This window comes from Rhizophagus irregularis, chromosome 5 (genome assembly GCF_026210795.1).
Source record: "Rhizophagus irregularis chromosome 5, complete sequence".
NCBI lineage: Eukaryota > Fungi > Glomeromycota > Glomeromycetes > Glomerales > Glomeraceae > Rhizophagus > Rhizophagus irregularis.
The window spans coordinates 2,771,399-2,790,283 of NC_089433.1; the positions used below are offsets into that span (position 1 = coordinate 2,771,399).

Here is an 18,885-nt window from a genome sequence, read left to right on the forward strand (position 1 = left end):
TTAACAAATACATTCTTGATAAATATTTTAAACAAAATATTTTTGATCAAGCTGTAGTATTTAGCTGTAGTATTTGCATTTTAATTTACTGGTAAGATGTGTTTTTATCATTAAATTGAAATTTATTGTTACCTAATATTTTATTTCTATATTGTTGTGGATTTGTCTAATAATAGTCTGTATTTTAGTTGATACTTAAATACTTGAAATTTTTAATTCAAAATTTTTATTTATAGAATAAAATGAATAAAATATATTTAATTTATTATTAATTAAATATATAAATTTTTAAGTATAATCTGCTAAACACATCACTTCATTTTATAAATGATATATGTATTTGTAACCTTTTTAAAAATCATTTTAATTTTCGAAAATTTTATTAATTGCTAATCTTATACATCTACGAATTTGGTTAATTTGTTTGTACTACCAATAAGATCATGCTTTCATGTTGTAGCTTTTGTGGATCGAGAGTTCTCTGTAAATCATTTCATTCATTTGCAATAACACTATGTCTCAGATTCGTTCATTCAAAATGGAAAAAAAAGAAAACATTTTTTATTATCAACTATCTATATAAGTAAATAATGAAAGTTATTCATTGTTAAAAATAACCCATTTATTTGCTCTATTTAAGGTATATAAACAATAAATTTTTTGTGTTCGTGTTCATATAATTTCATAGTACCCGGGTGAGATTTTTAAATTCGGGACTTTTGACAAGAAACAAAACAGTTTAAAAAAACGGTTAGGCTTGGTAAGGTCACGAGCTCATAACAACAATAAAGTTGTACGTCATTTTTCGGCTAAATTTTAATGGTAAAAATTGCGTTAGATCGTCATTGCGAGATCAAATAACAGTAACAGGTAACATAACAGTTAGTTAATATGAGAAAATAACAATCATTTCCCATAGCTTCACTAAATTTAGTTAACCGTTAAAATTGTGTTACATAAAATCATATACAAAGGCAACAAATAAGTTATCTTGAGTGTTAAAATTTTCCCCCGAGCGAAGAACGCTTATAAATTTGAATTTACCAATGACAACGACCTCTCCTCGCAGAATCCCCCGTAGACGAGATTCTTCGAGACAAGCTGCCTTCACATTTCTCACAAATATCAGCCTTGGAACTGAATCATACCCACCAAGTAATCCTCGGGCAACGGCTGTTCCCAGCCACTCTGTTACCAGCCCTTCTCAACCATCAGACGTTTCGTTAAAATCAGCTAGTATTGAGAAGCAGCAACAACCAGTCAATAATGATCATGAAGTTCTTGGTAACGATAAGCCAAGTTTGCAATCCAACACAAAGAGATCAACAACTATCTCCAAACAACCTAAGAAGACGGGAGGAAACCATGTTCTTTCCCAAAATTCAAAAACTACCGATAACGATAAAATACTCGACGAGACCTCCATAGAAACTTACGACGAAGAACATAATTTAAATAAGACTCGTGGAAGAAGTAATAGTCTTCGCGAAGAAGCGACAAACTTCTTGACGAACATCAGCCTTGATCCCAAAAAATCGAAGCCATATCACCCTTCAAGAGAAGGAAAAGCTGTCCTAGAAACTGGTGATGGTTCGATTATTGAAGTGGACATGAATCAAGTAGATGATATTATTAATGATTTAGAATGTAATAATAATTATCGCAGGAGTTCAGGTTGGTCATCATTAGAAAATAATATTAACATTACGTTGATTTGTATTTTTAATAAAATAACCATTAAGGGAATGAACTTAATTTACAAAAGAAAAATTTTGATTTACAAAAAAAATCACTAAAATTGATATATAATTTTTTTATGCCTTCTTTTTTTTTATGATTTCTTATGATTCCTTTTTTTTCATGATTCTTTTTCATGATTCCTTATTTGGAAAATATATTATTGTTATTACATTTTGTAAAAAAAATTATCTAACGACGACGATACCCAAATCCAAATGAAATTTAAATGAATATCATGTATTAGAATCCACCTATAAATCCGATTCGAGCTCATCTTCTGCCAATTCTATCCCTGAAAAATCTGCTTCTCGTAAACCTCAGCGTCGCCATCCATCTCCAAATTCAAATGATAATATTTTAAATAGTTCTAATGACTTAAATCGTAAACAAAATAATGCTAATTCTTTGGTGAGTCTGGGAACAAGTAATAACCTAAGTATTTGTACATAAAAAAAATATCTAACATATTATAACGTGTATGTACCAAATAAAGCCTTCAGGATTTCTTTCTATGCTGGGATATGATAAGAAATTTAAGCAAAAAAATCGTCGAGATTTAATGTGCGTATATTTTATTTTTAATCGATCGAAGTCGTTGAAAACTTTTTTAATTTCTAACAATCCGTTATATGTCATCAGGAAGCAAACTGCTGATTTGGAGACTATAAAACGACGAAAAGTGAGAATATTTGTAATTTTATTATGAAATAATTTTTTTTAGAAAAATTATAAAATTAACATAACATTCGAAAAATTTTTCAGGCGGAGTCTTTTGCACATCTTTTAGTACCGAGCAACTCATTAGGGTAAATGTTTAAATTGACATTTTTTTTTTAAGCTCAATTGTGCTATGACAATGATTTTTAATGTTAAAATCACGTGATCGTACCTTTTTATAATAAAAAGTCTAAAGAATGATGGAGATTATAATCCAACTTACCTTGACAATCCAAACCTAAATACAGAAAAGCAACCAGCTAATGAGGTTAAAGAAGTAAAACCAACTAAACATCGAAATGTTCTAAGCTTGTCGGGTATTATGGTAAGTATTTAATCATAAGTCTATCATATGATGATTTACATAATAAATTAATGAATTCGTATATTTAGGGTTCGTTTATGCATCATAATAACCGTCCATCTGATTTGAAGCGAGAATCAAATGCACGGTTTCGCATTTCGCATCCAGATGTTGATCCAACTTTAACGTTAAGTCAAATTAGAAAAGTGAAACTTAAATTGTTAACAGCGGCAACATATGAAGTTTGTATCTTTTAATGTGGACTATTAAAAGTAGTCAAACTCAAACTCTGAATTTAAATTATTTTTATTTAGGATTTGGATTTAGAGCTTTCGACAGTTGCAAAAGCTTATGCCTACTTTGAGAAACTAATACTAAAGGTAAGGTTGACAAATTATAAAGACTTCTATAGTTTTTATCCGATAATACAACTAATAATATTTTTTTATTTTATAGAGAGTGGTTAATAAGGCTAATCGTAGATTATACGGATGTAAGTTGAATTTACGTTATGATGTTATAGATCCTTTTTTTTTATTTCCTTTTCAATAAACTTACAATTTTGCACATCTTAGCCATATGTTTATTACTTGCAAGTAAAGTGAACGAACCTATGGGAAAGTCATATTTACCAATATTAGAGGTGAGTTAAGTTTTATTTATTTCCTTTATATACTATGATGAAGCAAAAACATTCATTTAGTTCTAATCAACAGCTTTTGGTTTTTTTTACTTTCTAATAACAAATATAGTCACTACATAAACACTTAGATGTGACAATAAAGGACATAACAGATAATGAATTTTCTGTTTTTGCACATTTAGACTTCGAACTTTATTTACCTATGCAGGAATTCATGCCTCATTTCGAACGGCTATTCCAAATAATCGGTAAAGCAATAATGTGTTATTATTTATATTTTTGGAACCTTATATTGATACAATTTTTTTTTAATTGAAATAGATTATAATAAAGAAGAATATTTAGGGAGAAATCCATTTTACGAATTTAACCTTATAGGGTGAATGAGCGTGTGGGCAAAATCAATGGAACTATTATGAAATTGTTAAGTAGAAATGTTTGACATGTATTATTATTTTATTATATTATCATTTAATAAAAAGGTTTAAGTAATAAATTACGAATTCATTAAACTACAACTCATTGGTAAAACATAAACTGATCGAGATATAACATGTCCCTCGGCACACTATACTAGTACCCGTTCACTATATAATATGAATTAAATACTTTATCTAAATCATAAAATAACGCCAACCCCAGATATTTAAATCGTTAAAGAATTTTAGCTTAAATTATTTTATTTAAGATACACTCTCATTACAAATCATCGTTATAAAAATCATTATTCGTGGAACGATGGTTAAATTTCCTCTATTTTATCATCATAATCATCAAGTTGAGATTCATTAATTTTATCGCGGCTCTGTTCATCATCTCTCATTAACAAGTTAACGAGTTTTTCTATAATTTCTCCAACATTTTCATCTTTTTCCACAAGATGCATTTGTCGAATTACCGGATAAACTTTTTTCTGTCGAAGTATATCACGCCCTTGTTTAGTTGTTGTTAAGAGAACAAGTGATTCTAATAGAGTTATTCTAAGATGTGAATCAGGTTCACGTTTCTAAATAATAATTAATATGATAATAACATAAATTTATGAATTAATAACAGTAAATACAAATCAAATTTACCTTCTCGGGAGGCAAAAGTTGAATATCATCAGGCATTCCTTCCATATCCTAAACATATTAATCAATCAGTTTAGTATTTAACAGAATGAGAATTATAGTAAAATTTTTAGAATTATTTTTTTAAAATTAGAACTCACATCTGTATCGAATTCTTCCGGTCCACATAAAGGCAAAAGAATGTATGGAAGTATGTTTATTTTTTCCTCCGATAACATATCAAGATGATGATCCATTTCAAAGCAACAATTTCTACCCATCAAAAAAAGTGGTTACATGTGAAATAATTGTAAATAAATGCGAGTTGCCATAATCCAATTTTTTTATTTAGTCGAAGTGATCATTACTTGATGCAAGATATAACACCGCCCCTTCGAATTATGTTTGAATGTTCGGTAAAAATGATCAGCTTTGATATTGGTGCTACATTATCATATGATGCACTTGAAAGAAAAAAATCACGACGTCCTTGAGGTATCTAAGGAATTGTAAGATAACCTACAAAAAAAGCTACAATCAAATATCACTGTATATATTAATACATACCATCGATACATTTGCAAATACGCTAGCTAAAAAATGAAATTCTGCCTCCTTGTTATATTTTCTATTTAAACCTTTAACAAAAACATCAACCAGTTGATCCATCGCTCGCGTTGAGTTAGATAAATATTGTATTGGTTGAACATTTAAAGACAAAATTTTTACACAAATTAGTTCATTTTTTGTAATATTTGATAAAAGCATACATGCTATATCAGCAAGAATTGCTTCCCGATTCTATTATTGTTCATCAACAAATTATCTTAGTCATTATTAATAAATTGATTAATAAAAATTAAGCTTTTATACCGTTATCGTTGTCATCAAATATTTTAAAAAATTTTCATCATTCATTTCTTTGCGAATTTCATCATCACTTGTTAGATTAACAAGAGCTTTATAAGCATTGTGCGCGGTAACCTGAATTTAATGTGAATAACATTTGATTTCCGTTTTCAAATCACAAATTATTTTGTTGAATCAATAGGCTCTTACTGTATTATCCTTACAAAGATTCTTCAAGTCAATTATTGGTCTCATGTTATTACGCTTAAATAATGATTGATATTGAGAAGTGCTAATTGTATATTCCAATAAATTTTTAAGTGCAATTTGACGAACCTGATTCCAATTTTAAGAGGCAAACATTAATATAAATTCAATATGTTCTTATATACCTACCATTTGAAGAGCTTACATCTGAATTATTATCATGCAAAAATTCAAAAAGCTTAAAAAAAAATGAATACCGTAGTAAATTTCTGCAATTATAGAAAGAATAAAAAATTATTTAAAGAAAAAAAAAATTTCTTTACCGATTCCAATTGTTCTTCCATGTATGTAAATTGGAAGGTGTACTGTTCTTGTCTAATCTAATTCAAACAGTATTGATTCAATTCTAAGTTCAAGCTCGTGTGATTATCATTATTCAACGACAAAGCGGCGGCGATTTAGATTCTATGCGACTGCGCTATTAAATGATTACGTTATCGGTATACAAAATCCTCAAATATAAATGTAACTTACAGGGCTTGAACCGTTTACTTCATTTTCTAGTTTCCAAGTTTTTTTCCTTTATACCAAATATTCAGGATATTAAATGAAATAGATATAAATATTTTAAATTAGTAACTGCCACAAAATGACTTGCTCTCACTGTGGAGAAAACAGAATAGAATATGATACTGCTGCTGGGCATGCTTTTTGCCCAAAGTGTGGTTTTGTACGTTACTTGCTAATTTTTTCTGAATTATTTGAATGTCACATAATTGACAAGTTTTGTAAATTTGTAGGTTGTCGAAGAAAGTAAGATCGTTTCCGAGGTTACTTTTGGAGAGAGCGCGTCAGGCGCTGCAATTTTACAAGGATCGTATGTTGGAGCTGACCAAAGTAAAGTCTTTACTTTTCCTTCTAAGTTGTCGCGTATAATTCTTATCATTATGTGTAAAATTCATAAAAATTGTTTATTAGGGAGAGCTAGATCTGCTGGTCCTTATCGTAGACATTCAAGCTTGGATTCTAGAGAGCAAACTATTGCAAATGGTATATATTTATATTTCTTAAAATAAAAATTTATATGTTAATAGTAATATGTCAAATATTTTTACAAGGACGACGGCAAATTCAAGCATTAGCTACTGCGCTAAGACTTGCGGATCATCTGATGGAAGCTGCGCAAAGATATTTTAATCTTGCGATTACCAACAACTTCATCCAAGGTAGAAAGACTCAACTTGTTGTCGCGGCTTGTCTCTACATCGTATGCCGTACGGAAAAGACAAGCCATATGTTGATCGATTTTTCGGACATTTTACAAGTAAATTGTATTCAGAGAAACGGTCGAAATTAAATGAATGATTTGGGTTTGTTGCCAACAAAATCAAGGTATGAGAGATTGTAAATCATATGGTTCATAGCGTGATTTACTGGCAACAAACCCAATTTTGATGTAATATAAGTATTTGGTCGCTTATGAGATTTATTTTATTTAGGTAAATGTTTTCACTTTGGGATCAACATTTTTGAAACTAGTAAGAACACTTCACCTCGTTCTTCCGTTGGTTGATCCATCATTATATATCTCAAGATTCGCGTCCTTATTAGAATTTGGAGAGGAAACTCCAAAAGTAGTGGCTGATGCATTGCGTCTAGTGCAGAGAATGGATCGTGATTGGATGCAAACTGGTAGAAGGCCTGCTGGTATATGTGGAGCGTGTAAGTATTAAATATTAATGCATATTGATTTTCATTACAATTTCTTAGCTTGATAATTCTTATTATAGGTTTATTAATTGCTGCTCGGATGAATAATTTTCAGAGAAGCATAAAGGAAGTTATTGCTGTTGTAAAGACAGCAGACATAACTATTAAAAAAAGGTATGTATTTTTAAGTTATTATTACTATATTATCAATTAAATTTTCTTTTTATATTTTTTATTAGACTTGAGGAGTTCAAAGTTACCCCCACAGGTAAACTTTCTGTACAAGATTTTAGAAATTTATGGCTTGAACAACAATGCGATCCACCCGCATTTACGCGGGCACGAAAGGCGGCAAAAATTGCCAAGGACAAACGGCATGCAATGGCCATTTCTGATTCGACATTAAATGAGACTGGTGAGAATTATAATCAAATAACGACAGGTTCATCAAATGGGGAAATAATTGGTTCGAAAAGAAAGAGGGATCTTAATGATGTGGATGGGGATGAAATTCAATTAAGACAAGGAATATCTGACTTTTATGAGGATAATTCCCAAGCAAAGACTGGAGAATCACAAAATGATGAAATAGCAGGTAAAAAAAGAAAGAGAAATCTCACTGAAGCAGACAAAGAAGGACCTTCAGCGCGTATAGACAAAGGCAAACAGCCGATGTGTGATTTTGAAGCAGAAGTAGACCGTGTATTAGAGGAAGAAGTGAACTCGTTCCTAGGTGACAAATATTTGTTGAAAGTTAGCACCGATTTGGAAGGTGAAAATAAAATTTTGTACCATTTGACTATATTTGTCGTTGTTCCTAAATCTTTTTTTTTTTTGGGTCCATTTAGAAAGAGCTCTCCAAAGTGCAAATTCGGATAGCGAAGATAGTAAATCTGACGCCGATCAGAACGAAGAGCTAGGGTCTGATCTTGATGAAGATGATGAAGTAAAAAACGCCATTTTAACTGAGGACGAAGTCAAACTTAAAACTCAAGTTTGGATGGAGCTAAATGGGGATTATTTGAGGGAGATGGAGGGTAAATATATTTTTAGTATTAAAACTTAAATTTTAAACATTAACGATGATTCTATACAAAAATAGAAAAAAGAAAACAGCAAGAAATCGATCGGCAAAATGGGATTGGAGTTCGTAGAGTAAGTAATGATTTAATAATTGAAACTTACCGACTGTTTAAAATATTATAACGTATATTATATTAAATTTTTTTAATAGCATAAGCGGCCAAGAAAAGGCAGAAATGCTGATCAGATGGTTGCGAGTACACCAGCAGAAGCCGCAAGGAAACTTTTTGAAGAGAGAAATCTATCAAAGAAAATTAACTTTAAGGTGCTGGATAATCTCTTGGAAAACTTAACAGAAAGCATTCCCAACACTCCAACATCATGGCGAGATTATGATCCCACAAGCATAAGTGGCTCAGGAATTGCACGTAGCGGGACTCCAGTAAGCAATAATAGGTGGTCTGACGAGGAAGATTATGATTGGAACCATCAATCTTTAAAGCTAAACAATAAGGATTCGTTAAATAGCACTGCAACTACTCCTGGACTGACGGAAGACGGTGATGATTATGTCGAATATGATAATAATGATATATATGGTAGCGAATCATATGAAAAATATGAAAATGACGATCATAATTATGATAATGAATATGAAGGGGATCCCTATGATGAATCCAATGAGGATGACTATTGAAGATGTTATATTGGATATGTGATGAACAATTGGTTTTTTATTTTGAAGTTTATTGTTTTATTTATTACAAGTTGTCTAAAATTTTAATATACTTATTAGAAATTTCTAAATATCTTGTATTTATCATGTAATATTATACCTACCCTCCGGCTCAACTCAAAGTTCTTTACATATAAATTGGTGCCATGTTGAGTTTCAATCAAATATGAAATTCTTAGAAAGTAACATTGGCAAAATGTAGTTAATCTATGGGTACACAATTATTCTTGAGTGATTACATTATTAGTTAATTGAATTCTATTCAGGGATGAATTTCTGGAATATATTTTATAATACAATCACTATAATGTATCCTTCAGCTTCTTGTTATATATCAAAATACTGTTTCTCGCAACTTCAAGTCACAAGAGAGATGGATTTAAGTTCAAAACACATTTCTATTTGCATAATTTGTCAACAAATACTTTAAATTCAACATTTTCATTGGAATTATCCATCTCGATTAATATCCTATATTTTGAATATAGCATCAAATTTACCTCCTCCTTTTTATTAAGATTAAAAGAATTTAACCTGTTTTATTAACTCAAATGAAATAGTACCTTTTTTTACTTTATTACCTAAAATCTGCTCAAGAATTATTAACATATATGACAAGGAATTCATCCGGAAGGTAGAATTATTTACATCTGGAAGTTTCCATATATAATCTGTCTTTTTATATGATTTAGAAATTAAACATATAAATAATAATATACAGTATAATTTATATAAGTAACAGCAATTCTTAGAAATTGCTATAACACCTAATATTATCTCAAGGCTTTATATTTATTCTCATATGAAAATATATATCGTTTTATTTTACTGTTTAATTATATAGCTAAATGATTATTATATATTATTTTCTCTAATATAATCCTTTAAATATGTATTTATACTGTTTATAATTAATGAAAATATATATGTTGTAGTAAGATACAATTTTTTCAATTCAAGATGAAAAATTTGACTTTCATGAAATATCATAATATTAATTAAAGATCTAATATAAGATCTATATTTTAAAAATATAGTTAAAAAATTTAAAATAAATTAAATATTTATGAAGATTATATTAAAAATTGCCAAAATCATTACAATATATAATTAAAATTACCTATTAGTAAAAAGACGATTTTATTTATTAATATTATTTATTAATATATCTCAATATATGAAGTAATAGATAGAGTCTAACTGTCTAAATGATTCCTTTATTTTATATACTATTTTTATTTATAGATTACATCTAATGATTACTTAAATGTTTATTAATAAATTTAAGTTTAGTATTATGATTTTAGCTAGAAAGTAATGACTTTATAATTATGACGACATGCGTACAGCTCGTGACGATGTCCAATAATAATGGCATTTCGGACTTAATAACGGTTTCGTTCATCCGTTGACTAGTACAAAACCCTTTAATCATTAATCTAATAAATTTATCAATACTTCAATTTTTCTAATATGACGGAATTGAAGGACTATCTTTGAGAATATGGTATATAAATCCTTAATAATGATAGAAATTTTAGAAAGGTCAATGAGAAGAATACTGATAATGATTTAATTGAAGAAACTTAATCAAATTATTACGTATCCTAAAAATTTTTCTACGACGATTAAAAAGTGGTCTCATGTATTTTATAGTCAAATGTTTTAATTCTTTGAAATTTGTCCTTTCCTAGTTTCAATATCTAATGAACAAGCTTATTTATATAGGAAAAATATATGTCTGGTGATGTCAAACAGATGACCTGAGCAAAAAGCAAAAAAGCAAAAAGAAAAATATTTACATCGTATAGTATAATCATGTAAGAGGAGGAGAATGAATTTAATATGACATTACATAAACAATAAAAACTTCATTAATATATTAATTTTTGTCAACTGAATTTTTTTAAAATCCTGGTGGAATTAAAGCTCCTCGGGATTGATGTTGTCCTGGTGGCATAGGTTGTTGTCCAGGCTGTCCAGGTTGTCCGTATGGATTACCTCCTTGACCCATCTGTGAGTTTAGATTCTAATTAGAATTGAAATTTTAAAAAATCACCAATAATATAAATTACCAATTGATCATTTTCCATCTGACTATAAGCTTGATCAAACGCATGCTCTCTCTCGATTTCATAAGCCAATGGCATAAATATGAGTAAAGCTGAAGTGGTCAATATCCAAGCTCCATTTCCTATAAGCCGAGCGCTTCTCACGCCGAGGCTCATAATAGTTGATATTTTGTTTGATATAGACTCACGAGTATCCTCTGGTATAATATCACGTAATGCAAGAACTCTCTCTAAAATTGATTCCTCGAGATCTTCAGAATCTGAATCATCAGTTGAATAATTTGAGTCGTTATCGGAAGGTTCTCCGTCAGAGAAGTCTTCATGACCTTCTATTACCTAATTTGCAAAGGAGCAATACTTAATTAAAGAATTTATGTTTAATACCATGAAGTCTGATGTATACCTCTTCAAGTTTGACCATTATCAAACTATTCAGACAAAAAATATAAGAATGAAGAGTTATATAATGTGTAAGATTCCGTAAACCAGGTCCATATTATTCTGCTGATATTCACCTGATATACTTGATGTGCGTGCTGATCGATCATATATTCTGGTGCAATGACGCGTCCAACTCTATCTTTTAACCGATATAATGCATTCTAATAATTTCCAAAGTATAATTTCTTTAAGGGAGAGGTTTATGTCTAAAAAGTCTAAGTTTAGAAATTCTGGAAATGCGCCATGTATTGTAAGGCGATATGAATTAGTTGGTTATATTTCTTCGTTATTTTTCACGATAAACTAATGAGCAATTGTGTTCAAATATAAGAAACAAGAAAAAAATCGGGTGGAAAATAGCTCGCTGACAAATGCTATTATACCCACTGAAACTACAAAAATTTCCGGTGACACATTCCCCCCGACCCCAACTTCGTTAAAATCGTGTAATAATTTATTACAATTTACGTCTGGTGATATGACTCCGAACTCAATATCAGATGATACGATATCAGATATCTTTAAGGAACGTAATAAATTAATCAAAAATTCTCCTTTACAAGCATTTTCCACGCGTCGATTAAATACACTACTAGATACAACAGAAACGCCATTTACTAATTCGATCCAGACAGATCAAGAGGCTAATGTAATACAGATTGAAGCAGATAAGATTGACGAAGAAATCACACCGGCAGCGTATCCTACTAGCTCGAGGCAAGAGGATGAAAAGAATGAAAGATCAAAAGAATTTAGAGAACAGTATTCTTTGCAAAAATCGATCACTAATAATGTTAACAAAAGAAAACGAAGCAACAGTCATGATAATGTAATATTCATGAATTATATAACCCTGAAATATTTGTCAAATGATTAATTAATAAAAAATGTTTATAGGTGAATGAAGTATCCAAGACTTCCAAAATCCATCCAGTTGATAAACATTTATTGGCCGAACCAGAGTATATGGATAAATTAAAACCAATTATACTTTGTACGTTGAATCAGGTTAATGAAATATAACGATATTGCGTAACATTAGTTAATAGATTTCGATTGTCATAGTTTTGAGAAGATATCATATGAAAGCTATTCATGAAGCCAAAGCACGTTCCCAAACTATCAAGTCTCAAGTATATAATTTTTATCATATCTTATTTTTAATCACAAACACAATTAACAGATTTTATTCATATACAGTTGAAATCAAACATTAATCGATACGACATTGTCCTAGAGATTGATCCAGTGATTTTGTTGGAATTGGATCGTAAATGCACTCACTATATTATTAGTTTATTTATTTAATAATAGATTATCTTTGTAACTTTCCATTTCTTTAGCAATCCTTGGATATCGCCTTCTTAATAATTTTATCGTTACACACCTAGACGAGGACTTGACTGAGGCTTGTCTTTTTATTCTACAGTCGACATTTGGACATGATGAAATACTTATGGCTGAGCAAGTTCGAAGTAAAGTTCGATTAGAATACCTCCCAGAATTACCAGAGTAATTGCATCTTTTATAACATTGGCTTTGCTTAGCTATTGTCTATAAATTTACTTAATTTCCCAATTATTTTTATTTTTTCTCTTTGTTTTTCCTTTTATAAGATATCGAATGGATAAATATTTGATGGCATTTCATAAAACGCGTCACAATAAGGATCCATTATTTGCTATATTGAGAGGGATTGTAGAATGTGTATGGATGCCGACTTTCGTGACGTAAGTGCAAAAGACGTAATATATATCATATACTTTAGGATTAGTTAATCATTATTTCGTGTTAAATTGTTTCAGCTTCAGTCGTACTTTTATTTGTGATAATCCTAAATGTCGCAATAAGAGTTACCTTCACGTAATCCCTAGTGCTCGAACAAATCGCGTAATTAAGCGTACAGAAGACAAGGAATATTTAAATACAAGTACCAGGTATTATTATTAAGTAGTATTGAATAATTGATTTTTTTTTATTTAACTAAAACTTTTTGAATTTCGTAGTGCGACATTACACAATATTGATTTATATTGTAGCCATTGTGAACAAGAGATGAAAGAAATGGTGGTTGATAGGATTTATACAAGTGTGTAAATTGTGGTGATTGGATTTACTTTATTTTCAAACCATTTTTTAAATTTCTAATTTCAAATTAGCTCGTCAACGTATTCGTTTGTCGTGTGTGGATGAAGATGAAAATGATGGTTCATTCACTAATACATTACATGCATTTGTTGAGGGTGAGACAAGAACAAGTTGAAGTATCGTAAATAATAAATATTTAATCTTAATAATAATTTATTAATTCAATCAGATGAGCTGACAAGCAAGGTTGAAATTGGTCAAATTATTGAAGTTATTGGACTTGTAGGAAGACATTTTCCTACAATGGATGGTAAAGCGTGATTACAATTTTTTTTCACCAGTTCTTTCGAAATATATGTTTTTTCCTGACATTTGTTCATTTGGAAAGATGGAAAATATTGCGCTAGATCCTGGTATGATAACGGTTTACACATTGAGGTAAAAAATTTCCCGATCTTTATTTTTCTTAAACATAAGCTAACTGTAATCTATTGTTCTAATAGGTTAATAATATTAAACGAGTAACTTTGGTAACTTTTTTATTATAAAAAAAAAATTTTTATTTCGATCGAATATTGGTTTATTTACTTTTAAGCGTTTCATATTATAGAACGAAGAAAGAAATGCAGAGAGGTTTTCGCTTAGTGACGAACATCGTTCATATGTTTTGCCAGATGTTATAGTTAGTCTTCAAAAGGGTAAGATATTAATAGGATTGCAATGAAGTTAAAATATATATTAATTATACTTCTCTAATATTAGCAAATTTATCAGCGTGGGCGTTCACTCAACGGCTTGTAGACATATTTTGTGGTAGATTATACTGTCTTTATTTAAACGGAAAGCGTATTAGTTGAACAAACTGACGTATTATTTTTTTAGATGACATTTCTCCTCGGCCTACGTGTAGAAAAATCAAGTTATTTATGTTACTAAGGTTGAGAATACGCAAAATTACATTATATCCGATTCTTGCAAATTTTAATTAAGGTTATAGTCTAGTCGCGCTTTCTGAACAACAGTCAAAGAAACAAGGAATTTCACCCAGCGTTCATCTCATGATTTTGAGTGATGGACAGAATCCTATCGTACCACGAATGATTAGACGAGTATCAGAATTAAAAAGGTTCCTAAATAAAACGCTTAGAATATGAGTATTTCTTTGCATATTTTTAAATATTTTTTTTTTAGATATGAGGAATGGACTCATGGTTTAGATAAAAAGAAACAACCTCTTTTTGTCATACAAGATGGTCAAAATATAGGGAAAGAATCTTTCTTTGAATGTATGATATTATATTTTTCATATGTTTTCTTTTTATCTTATTTTTATTATAAATAACCTTATTTTCCTCTTAGCTACAATTCTCGCAAGATCAAGAGATGGTACGCTTTTGGTTAATTTGGACACTTTGAGTAAAAAAGATGTCGAGTCATTAAGACTAGGTTGTAGATTTTAATCTAGGTGGCTTGACTATTATTCTTCCTTTAACTTATTGTGTCTTTTGTGATTGTAACTTAGTTATGAATAAAAGCTCAAAGTTATCGGTGCAAAATCGTCATCATCGAATTGGAATCAATTTGAATACTTGTTGCTGGGGATGGTCTGTCGCGAAATCTTCTAGCAAAAGAATGAATAGTAACAAAGGGGGATCTTCAGATGACGAAGGAATTGATGTAAGTTTGTAAGTTAGAAATTAGAATTTTTTTTATATTTATTACTAACATAAACAATTTTTACTTAGAGAATATGTAACGATACTCTTAAACCAATAATTGAGTAAGTGAGAGATATACTATAATAATGACTATCTTTTCGGAACCTTTTTAAAAACTCTCTTGATACGTCACAGCACATTTGACCTTGTTATTCATCTCAATGAATCAATTGATTCAGAATCAAGTGAACTTCTTGTAGATCATTTGCTTGAACAAGCCACTGTAAGTTTGGAAGAAAAGAACCATAAAGAAAAGTTGTCTACACTGGCATTTGTAGAGTTCAAGCAGGTATGGAAGAAAATAATATAACAAAACTCAAACAAATGACTGAGTGCATTCTTTACTTTCCTTATATAGTTCATTGCAGTGGCTAGCAACACTGAAGTCAAGTAAGTAGTATCTTAATTTATCAAATGAATTTCGGTTTAATCAATGTTTTGTATTAAACTAGATTATCAACGGAATGTAAGGATATCTTACGTAAATATTTCTTAACATGTCGTAAACTCAAAGGAGCAAGTCAAGGATTCGCATCTTCAACTTCTTTACTTGAGGTAATTATTGATGAATTAATTTTAGTAGTAAAGTCATGAATTTGAAGATAAACATCGGATTTTATTTATAAATAGTCCCTATTACGAATAGCGTGCTGTCACGCCAAGGTAATATACAGTTCATCTATACATATATAATAATATCTATAACTCATCTAAATTTATTTCTAATCTACTAAAACGGTATGCAAAGTTGTGTCTTCGTAGTGTTGGAAGCGTAGATGATGCATTAGTTAGTATATTAGTGATTGAGGAAACTTTAGTGGCAAAATACGGATCATCGGCTTCTGTGCTTGGATTTGTCCCATTACCAGATGATCAAGAGAATATACATAAATTATATGCAAGTGACATTGAGCCTACGTTCCCTGATAATGAATCTACTTCTACTGATTATAGTAGCATGGATCAATCCCATCAAACGAATATCAATGTGGTATGTATAAATTAGACGTCAAAGATATCGTAGGCACCATAATTGGACTATTGGAGGATTACAATAACTGTGTATTATTTTATTCATTTATTTTTATTCATTTAAGTTGGGTGAACCCAATAATTTAAGTCTTGAAGAGAGAATGTTTTGTACATTAGTACAAAATATATCGAAAACAGACGATGTTGAAATGGCAAAAATGTATCAACATTTAACACGCATTTTGCATTCATTTGGTGACGGATGTGGAGATAACCATAGGGAATTAGCATGGGACCAATTAGAATTGAAATTGAATGAATAGCTTTGATTTAATCTAATATAGTCACCTAATAAATATATCCTTATTAGTTTAAGATTGTTGGTTATTAATAAAAAGAACGCAAAAATAAGTCACGTGAGCATATAAAGGACTGATTATCAAACAAGATACTTTCAATTTTCGTTATGTCTTCAAATGAACTAGGTAAAATACTTGTAAATTATTTTCTATAAAAATGTAACGCGGCTCAGTTTTCTACAGTTTTTGTCACAGGTAATAAAAAGAAACTCGAAGAAGTTCAAGCTATTCTAGGCCCGAGTATTAATCTAGTAAATTATAAACTTGACTGTATGTACAACGTATAATAATACTTGAAAAAAAAATCCCCTTTATTAACGCGAAATTATCATTTACTATGAAACAGTAACGGAAATTCAAGGAACAGCGCAAGAAATCTCAGCTGACAAGTGTCGTAGAGCTTCAGTTGAAGTGCGTTATATATCTGTTATAAATTAGTTTCTTGTATTTATTCTAACGTTTCTTGTGCATAGTTGAATGGACCTGTAATAACAGAAGATACGTGCCTTTGTTTCAATGCATTGGAAGGTTTACCTGGTCCATACATGTATGTCTTTGTTACAATAATTTCGTTTATAATTTTAGTGTTTTTTTTCTTTTTATAATAATTCTAAATTTTATTTTATTAAAATAGAAAATGGTTCTTGGATAAATTGGGACACGATGGATTATATAAAATACTGGCAGGATTTGAAGATAAATCTGCATATGCAATATGTACATTTGCTTATTCTTCAGGACCCGATGCTGAACCTATATTATTCGAGGGTCGTACTGACGTGAGTTTAAAATATTTTCAGTTATAGATTATATAATTTATATAATTTAGTAATCTTCATTTTACTTATAGGGTAAAATTGTACCAGCGCGTGGACCTAAAAATTTCGGATGGGATCCCATTTTTCAACCTGACGGATTTGATCAAACGTATGATGAAATGCCAAAGAGTGTCAAAAATACAATATCTCATAGGTATAAAGCGTTAAAAAAATTAAAAGAATTTCTTGCTTCTCAAAATACTTGACTGAAAAATAAACAATATAATGTAATCAAACATCATAGCCAATACAACTTCTAATGTTTTTTGCAAGCTGATATATAAAAAGCCCCACAGACTTTCTTCCAAAATAAGAATAAACCCATCCCACGCATGGCAAAGTTTCCACTAAATCCTTTATACTCCAAATATCTTCATGTCTAACAATCTTATTTTGTCCGTTAAATTCCCATTTCGTGATTGTTCTTAATTCAATTTCTTGACGAAATAATATTGGTTTCAAAGGTAGACGATATTTAATGAGTGCATCGACACTAACAATGTGGTGATTTCCAGCTATCATTGAATCAGTTATCGAATATATTTCTGCAGTAACGGAGATGAATATAGTGGCCGTGAAAAAAAATTGGCGGATTATTTCGTCTTGGCCTTTTACAAAAATGATTGGTTCCTCCAAAACTACAAAAAAAAACCTTGAGAAAAACGCGAGAAAATTATCATGCAACAAATTTATTAACTCACCAGCATTAGTGTCGTAATATGTTCTAATTATATTCTGTTGTTCATCTTTTCTCTTTGAATACAATATCGCGTGAACTTCTCTTGCTATATCTTTTAAGTCTTCACTCATATTTTATCCAAATTATAACTTGAGGACTAAATTTAAATTCACCGAAGATAGATAATTAATTTTGTCATATGATGATAAAAAATTCTTAGATGTATTGCTTGAAAATCAGAAACAGAGCAATAAATTTCTGTTAGATTGTGATAGACACATATTTATCAACTTGAAAGCAATTCTAAATTTGATTTTATTCTGATAAACTGCGCCACAAATTTGAAATTCCGGATAACAATCTGGTAAATCAAGATTTTACTTATTTTATCCACGGCTTTTATCTTCGATCCGGTACACCCGTCCCAGTGTAACAAATACTTTACGATGGAACTAACCGTCATAGATCACGTGAGCGTGAGGAACGCGTTTTTACAGACTTTTTTGAATGGTCTATCATTCTATCTATATTTGATGTAATCTTATTATGTATTCCGATTAAATAAATAAGTAAATAAAAAAATAAGTTGTCTGATACCTATTTGTCACCGCCCGTAACCCGTAAGTATTGCAAATTGTTTGAATGCCAAAAAATGCAAAAAATGGTACGAAAGTGGCGCATTGGTCAATTAAGTGGCTTCAATGTGACAGTTATGCCACGGGCCATCTGCCAATCAAATGTCATTGAAGTTCATTTC

The 18,885-nt window shown here is 30.1% G+C and overlaps 7 protein-coding genes across 7 annotated transcripts; 4 read left to right on the forward strand and 3 right to left on the reverse strand.

The window, feature by feature from the left end:
- Positions 1-1,046: 1,046 nt before the first annotated feature.
- OCT59_025141 (uncharacterized protein) lies at positions 1,047-3,787 on the forward strand (the record flags this gene model as incomplete). Its single annotated transcript, XM_025310737.1, has 12 exons — positions 1,047-1,674; positions 1,985-2,148; positions 2,234-2,301; positions 2,380-2,419; positions 2,503-2,546; positions 2,647-2,782; positions 2,851-3,003; positions 3,076-3,141; positions 3,218-3,254; positions 3,337-3,404; positions 3,514-3,652; positions 3,726-3,787. The coding sequence occupies 12 exons, from the start codon at positions 1,047-1,049 to the stop codon at positions 3,785-3,787; spliced, it is 1,605 nt and encodes a 534-aa protein (XP_025179237.1).
- Positions 3,788-4,146: 359 nt separating this feature from the next.
- On the reverse strand, positions 4,147-5,856 carry OCT59_025142 (uncharacterized protein; the record flags this gene model as incomplete). Its single annotated transcript, XM_025316996.2, has 9 exons — positions 4,147-4,410; positions 4,481-4,528; positions 4,618-4,729; positions 4,825-4,955; positions 5,024-5,257; positions 5,330-5,440; positions 5,516-5,641; positions 5,718-5,750; positions 5,836-5,856. 9 exons carry the CDS (start codon positions 5,854-5,856, stop codon positions 4,147-4,149), a joined length of 1,080 nt encoding a protein of 359 aa, XP_025179236.1.
- A 305-nt stretch (positions 5,857-6,161) lies between these two features.
- OCT59_025143 (uncharacterized protein) lies at positions 6,162-9,185 on the forward strand (the record flags this gene model as incomplete). Its single annotated transcript, XM_066136374.1, has 10 exons — positions 6,162-6,242; positions 6,313-6,409; positions 6,491-6,562; positions 6,631-6,836; positions 7,012-7,234; positions 7,303-7,396; positions 7,462-7,994; positions 8,071-8,259; positions 8,325-8,377; positions 8,457-9,185. The coding sequence occupies 10 exons, from the start codon at positions 6,162-6,164 to the stop codon at positions 8,940-8,942; spliced, it is 2,034 nt and encodes a 677-aa protein (XP_065991892.1). The 3' UTR covers positions 8,943-9,185.
- A 1,493-nt stretch (positions 9,186-10,678) lies between these two features.
- OCT59_025144 (uncharacterized protein) lies at positions 10,679-11,540 on the reverse strand. The gene is made up of 4 exons (XM_066136381.1): positions 11,457-11,540; positions 11,057-11,389; positions 10,837-10,995; positions 10,679-10,744 (listed from the first exon to the last, which is right to left on the reverse strand). The coding sequence occupies exons 1-3, from the start codon at positions 11,472-11,474 to the stop codon at positions 10,888-10,890; spliced, it is 459 nt and encodes a 152-aa protein (XP_065991893.1). The 5' UTR covers positions 11,475-11,540; the 3' UTR covers positions 10,679-10,744; positions 10,837-10,887.
- A 108-nt stretch (positions 11,541-11,648) lies between these two features.
- OCT59_025145 (uncharacterized protein) lies at positions 11,649-16,595 on the forward strand (the record flags this gene model as incomplete). The annotated part of the gene is made up of 27 exons (XM_066136389.1): positions 11,649-11,744; positions 11,826-12,323; positions 12,392-12,488; positions 12,560-12,627; positions 12,695-12,764; positions 12,838-13,006; positions 13,111-13,224; positions 13,300-13,431; positions 13,501-13,583; positions 13,654-13,737; positions 13,812-13,892; positions 13,971-14,020; positions 14,086-14,112; positions 14,193-14,280; positions 14,345-14,395; positions 14,465-14,519; positions 14,580-14,708; positions 14,774-14,868; positions 14,942-15,028; positions 15,105-15,259; positions 15,328-15,362; positions 15,436-15,589; positions 15,659-15,690; positions 15,753-15,855; positions 15,931-15,963; positions 16,049-16,291; positions 16,398-16,595. The coding sequence occupies 27 exons, from the start codon at positions 11,649-11,651 to the stop codon at positions 16,593-16,595; spliced, it is 3,027 nt and encodes a 1,008-aa protein (XP_065991894.1).
- Positions 16,596-16,728: 133 nt separating this feature from the next.
- Positions 16,729-17,701, forward strand: OCT59_025146 (uncharacterized protein). Its single transcript, XM_025323277.2, has 6 exons — positions 16,729-16,757; positions 16,815-16,901; positions 16,978-17,042; positions 17,105-17,178; positions 17,266-17,410; positions 17,482-17,701. Exons 1-6 carry the CDS (start codon positions 16,739-16,741, stop codon positions 17,653-17,655), a joined length of 564 nt encoding a protein of 187 aa, XP_025179230.1. The 5' UTR covers positions 16,729-16,738; the 3' UTR covers positions 17,656-17,701.
- On the reverse strand, positions 17,610-18,408 carry OCT59_025147 (uncharacterized protein). Its single transcript, XM_025331980.2, has 2 exons — positions 18,151-18,408; positions 17,610-18,087 (listed from the first exon to the last, which is right to left on the reverse strand). The coding sequence occupies exons 1-2, from the start codon at positions 18,257-18,259 to the stop codon at positions 17,681-17,683; spliced, it is 516 nt and encodes a 171-aa protein (XP_025179229.1). The 5' UTR covers positions 18,260-18,408; the 3' UTR covers positions 17,610-17,680.
- Positions 18,409-18,885: the final 477 nt, after the last annotated feature.

Coding starts and splice junctions, on each gene's coding strand:
- OCT59_025144 (XM_066136381.1), bottom strand. Junction 10,996..11,056: donor AGATGGAAAATGATCAATTG/GTAATTTATATT, acceptor CTAAACTCACAG/ATGGGTCAAGGAGGTAATCC.
- OCT59_025146 (XM_025323277.2), top strand. Junction 17,043..17,104: donor GTCGTAGAGCTTCAGTTGAA/GTGCGTTATATA, acceptor TCTTGTGCATAG/TTGAATGGACCTGTAATAAC. Junction 17,179..17,265: donor GGTTTACCTGGTCCATACAT/GTATGTCTTTGT, acceptor TTATTAAAATAG/AAAATGGTTCTTGGATAAAT.
- OCT59_025147 (XM_025331980.2), bottom strand. CDS start 18,259: ATGAGTGAAGACTTAAAAGATATAGCAAGAGAAGTTCACGCGATATTG. Junction 18,088..18,150: donor ATATTACGACACTAATGCTG/GTGAGTTAATAA, acceptor TTTTTTTTGTAG/TTTTGGAGGAACCAATCATT.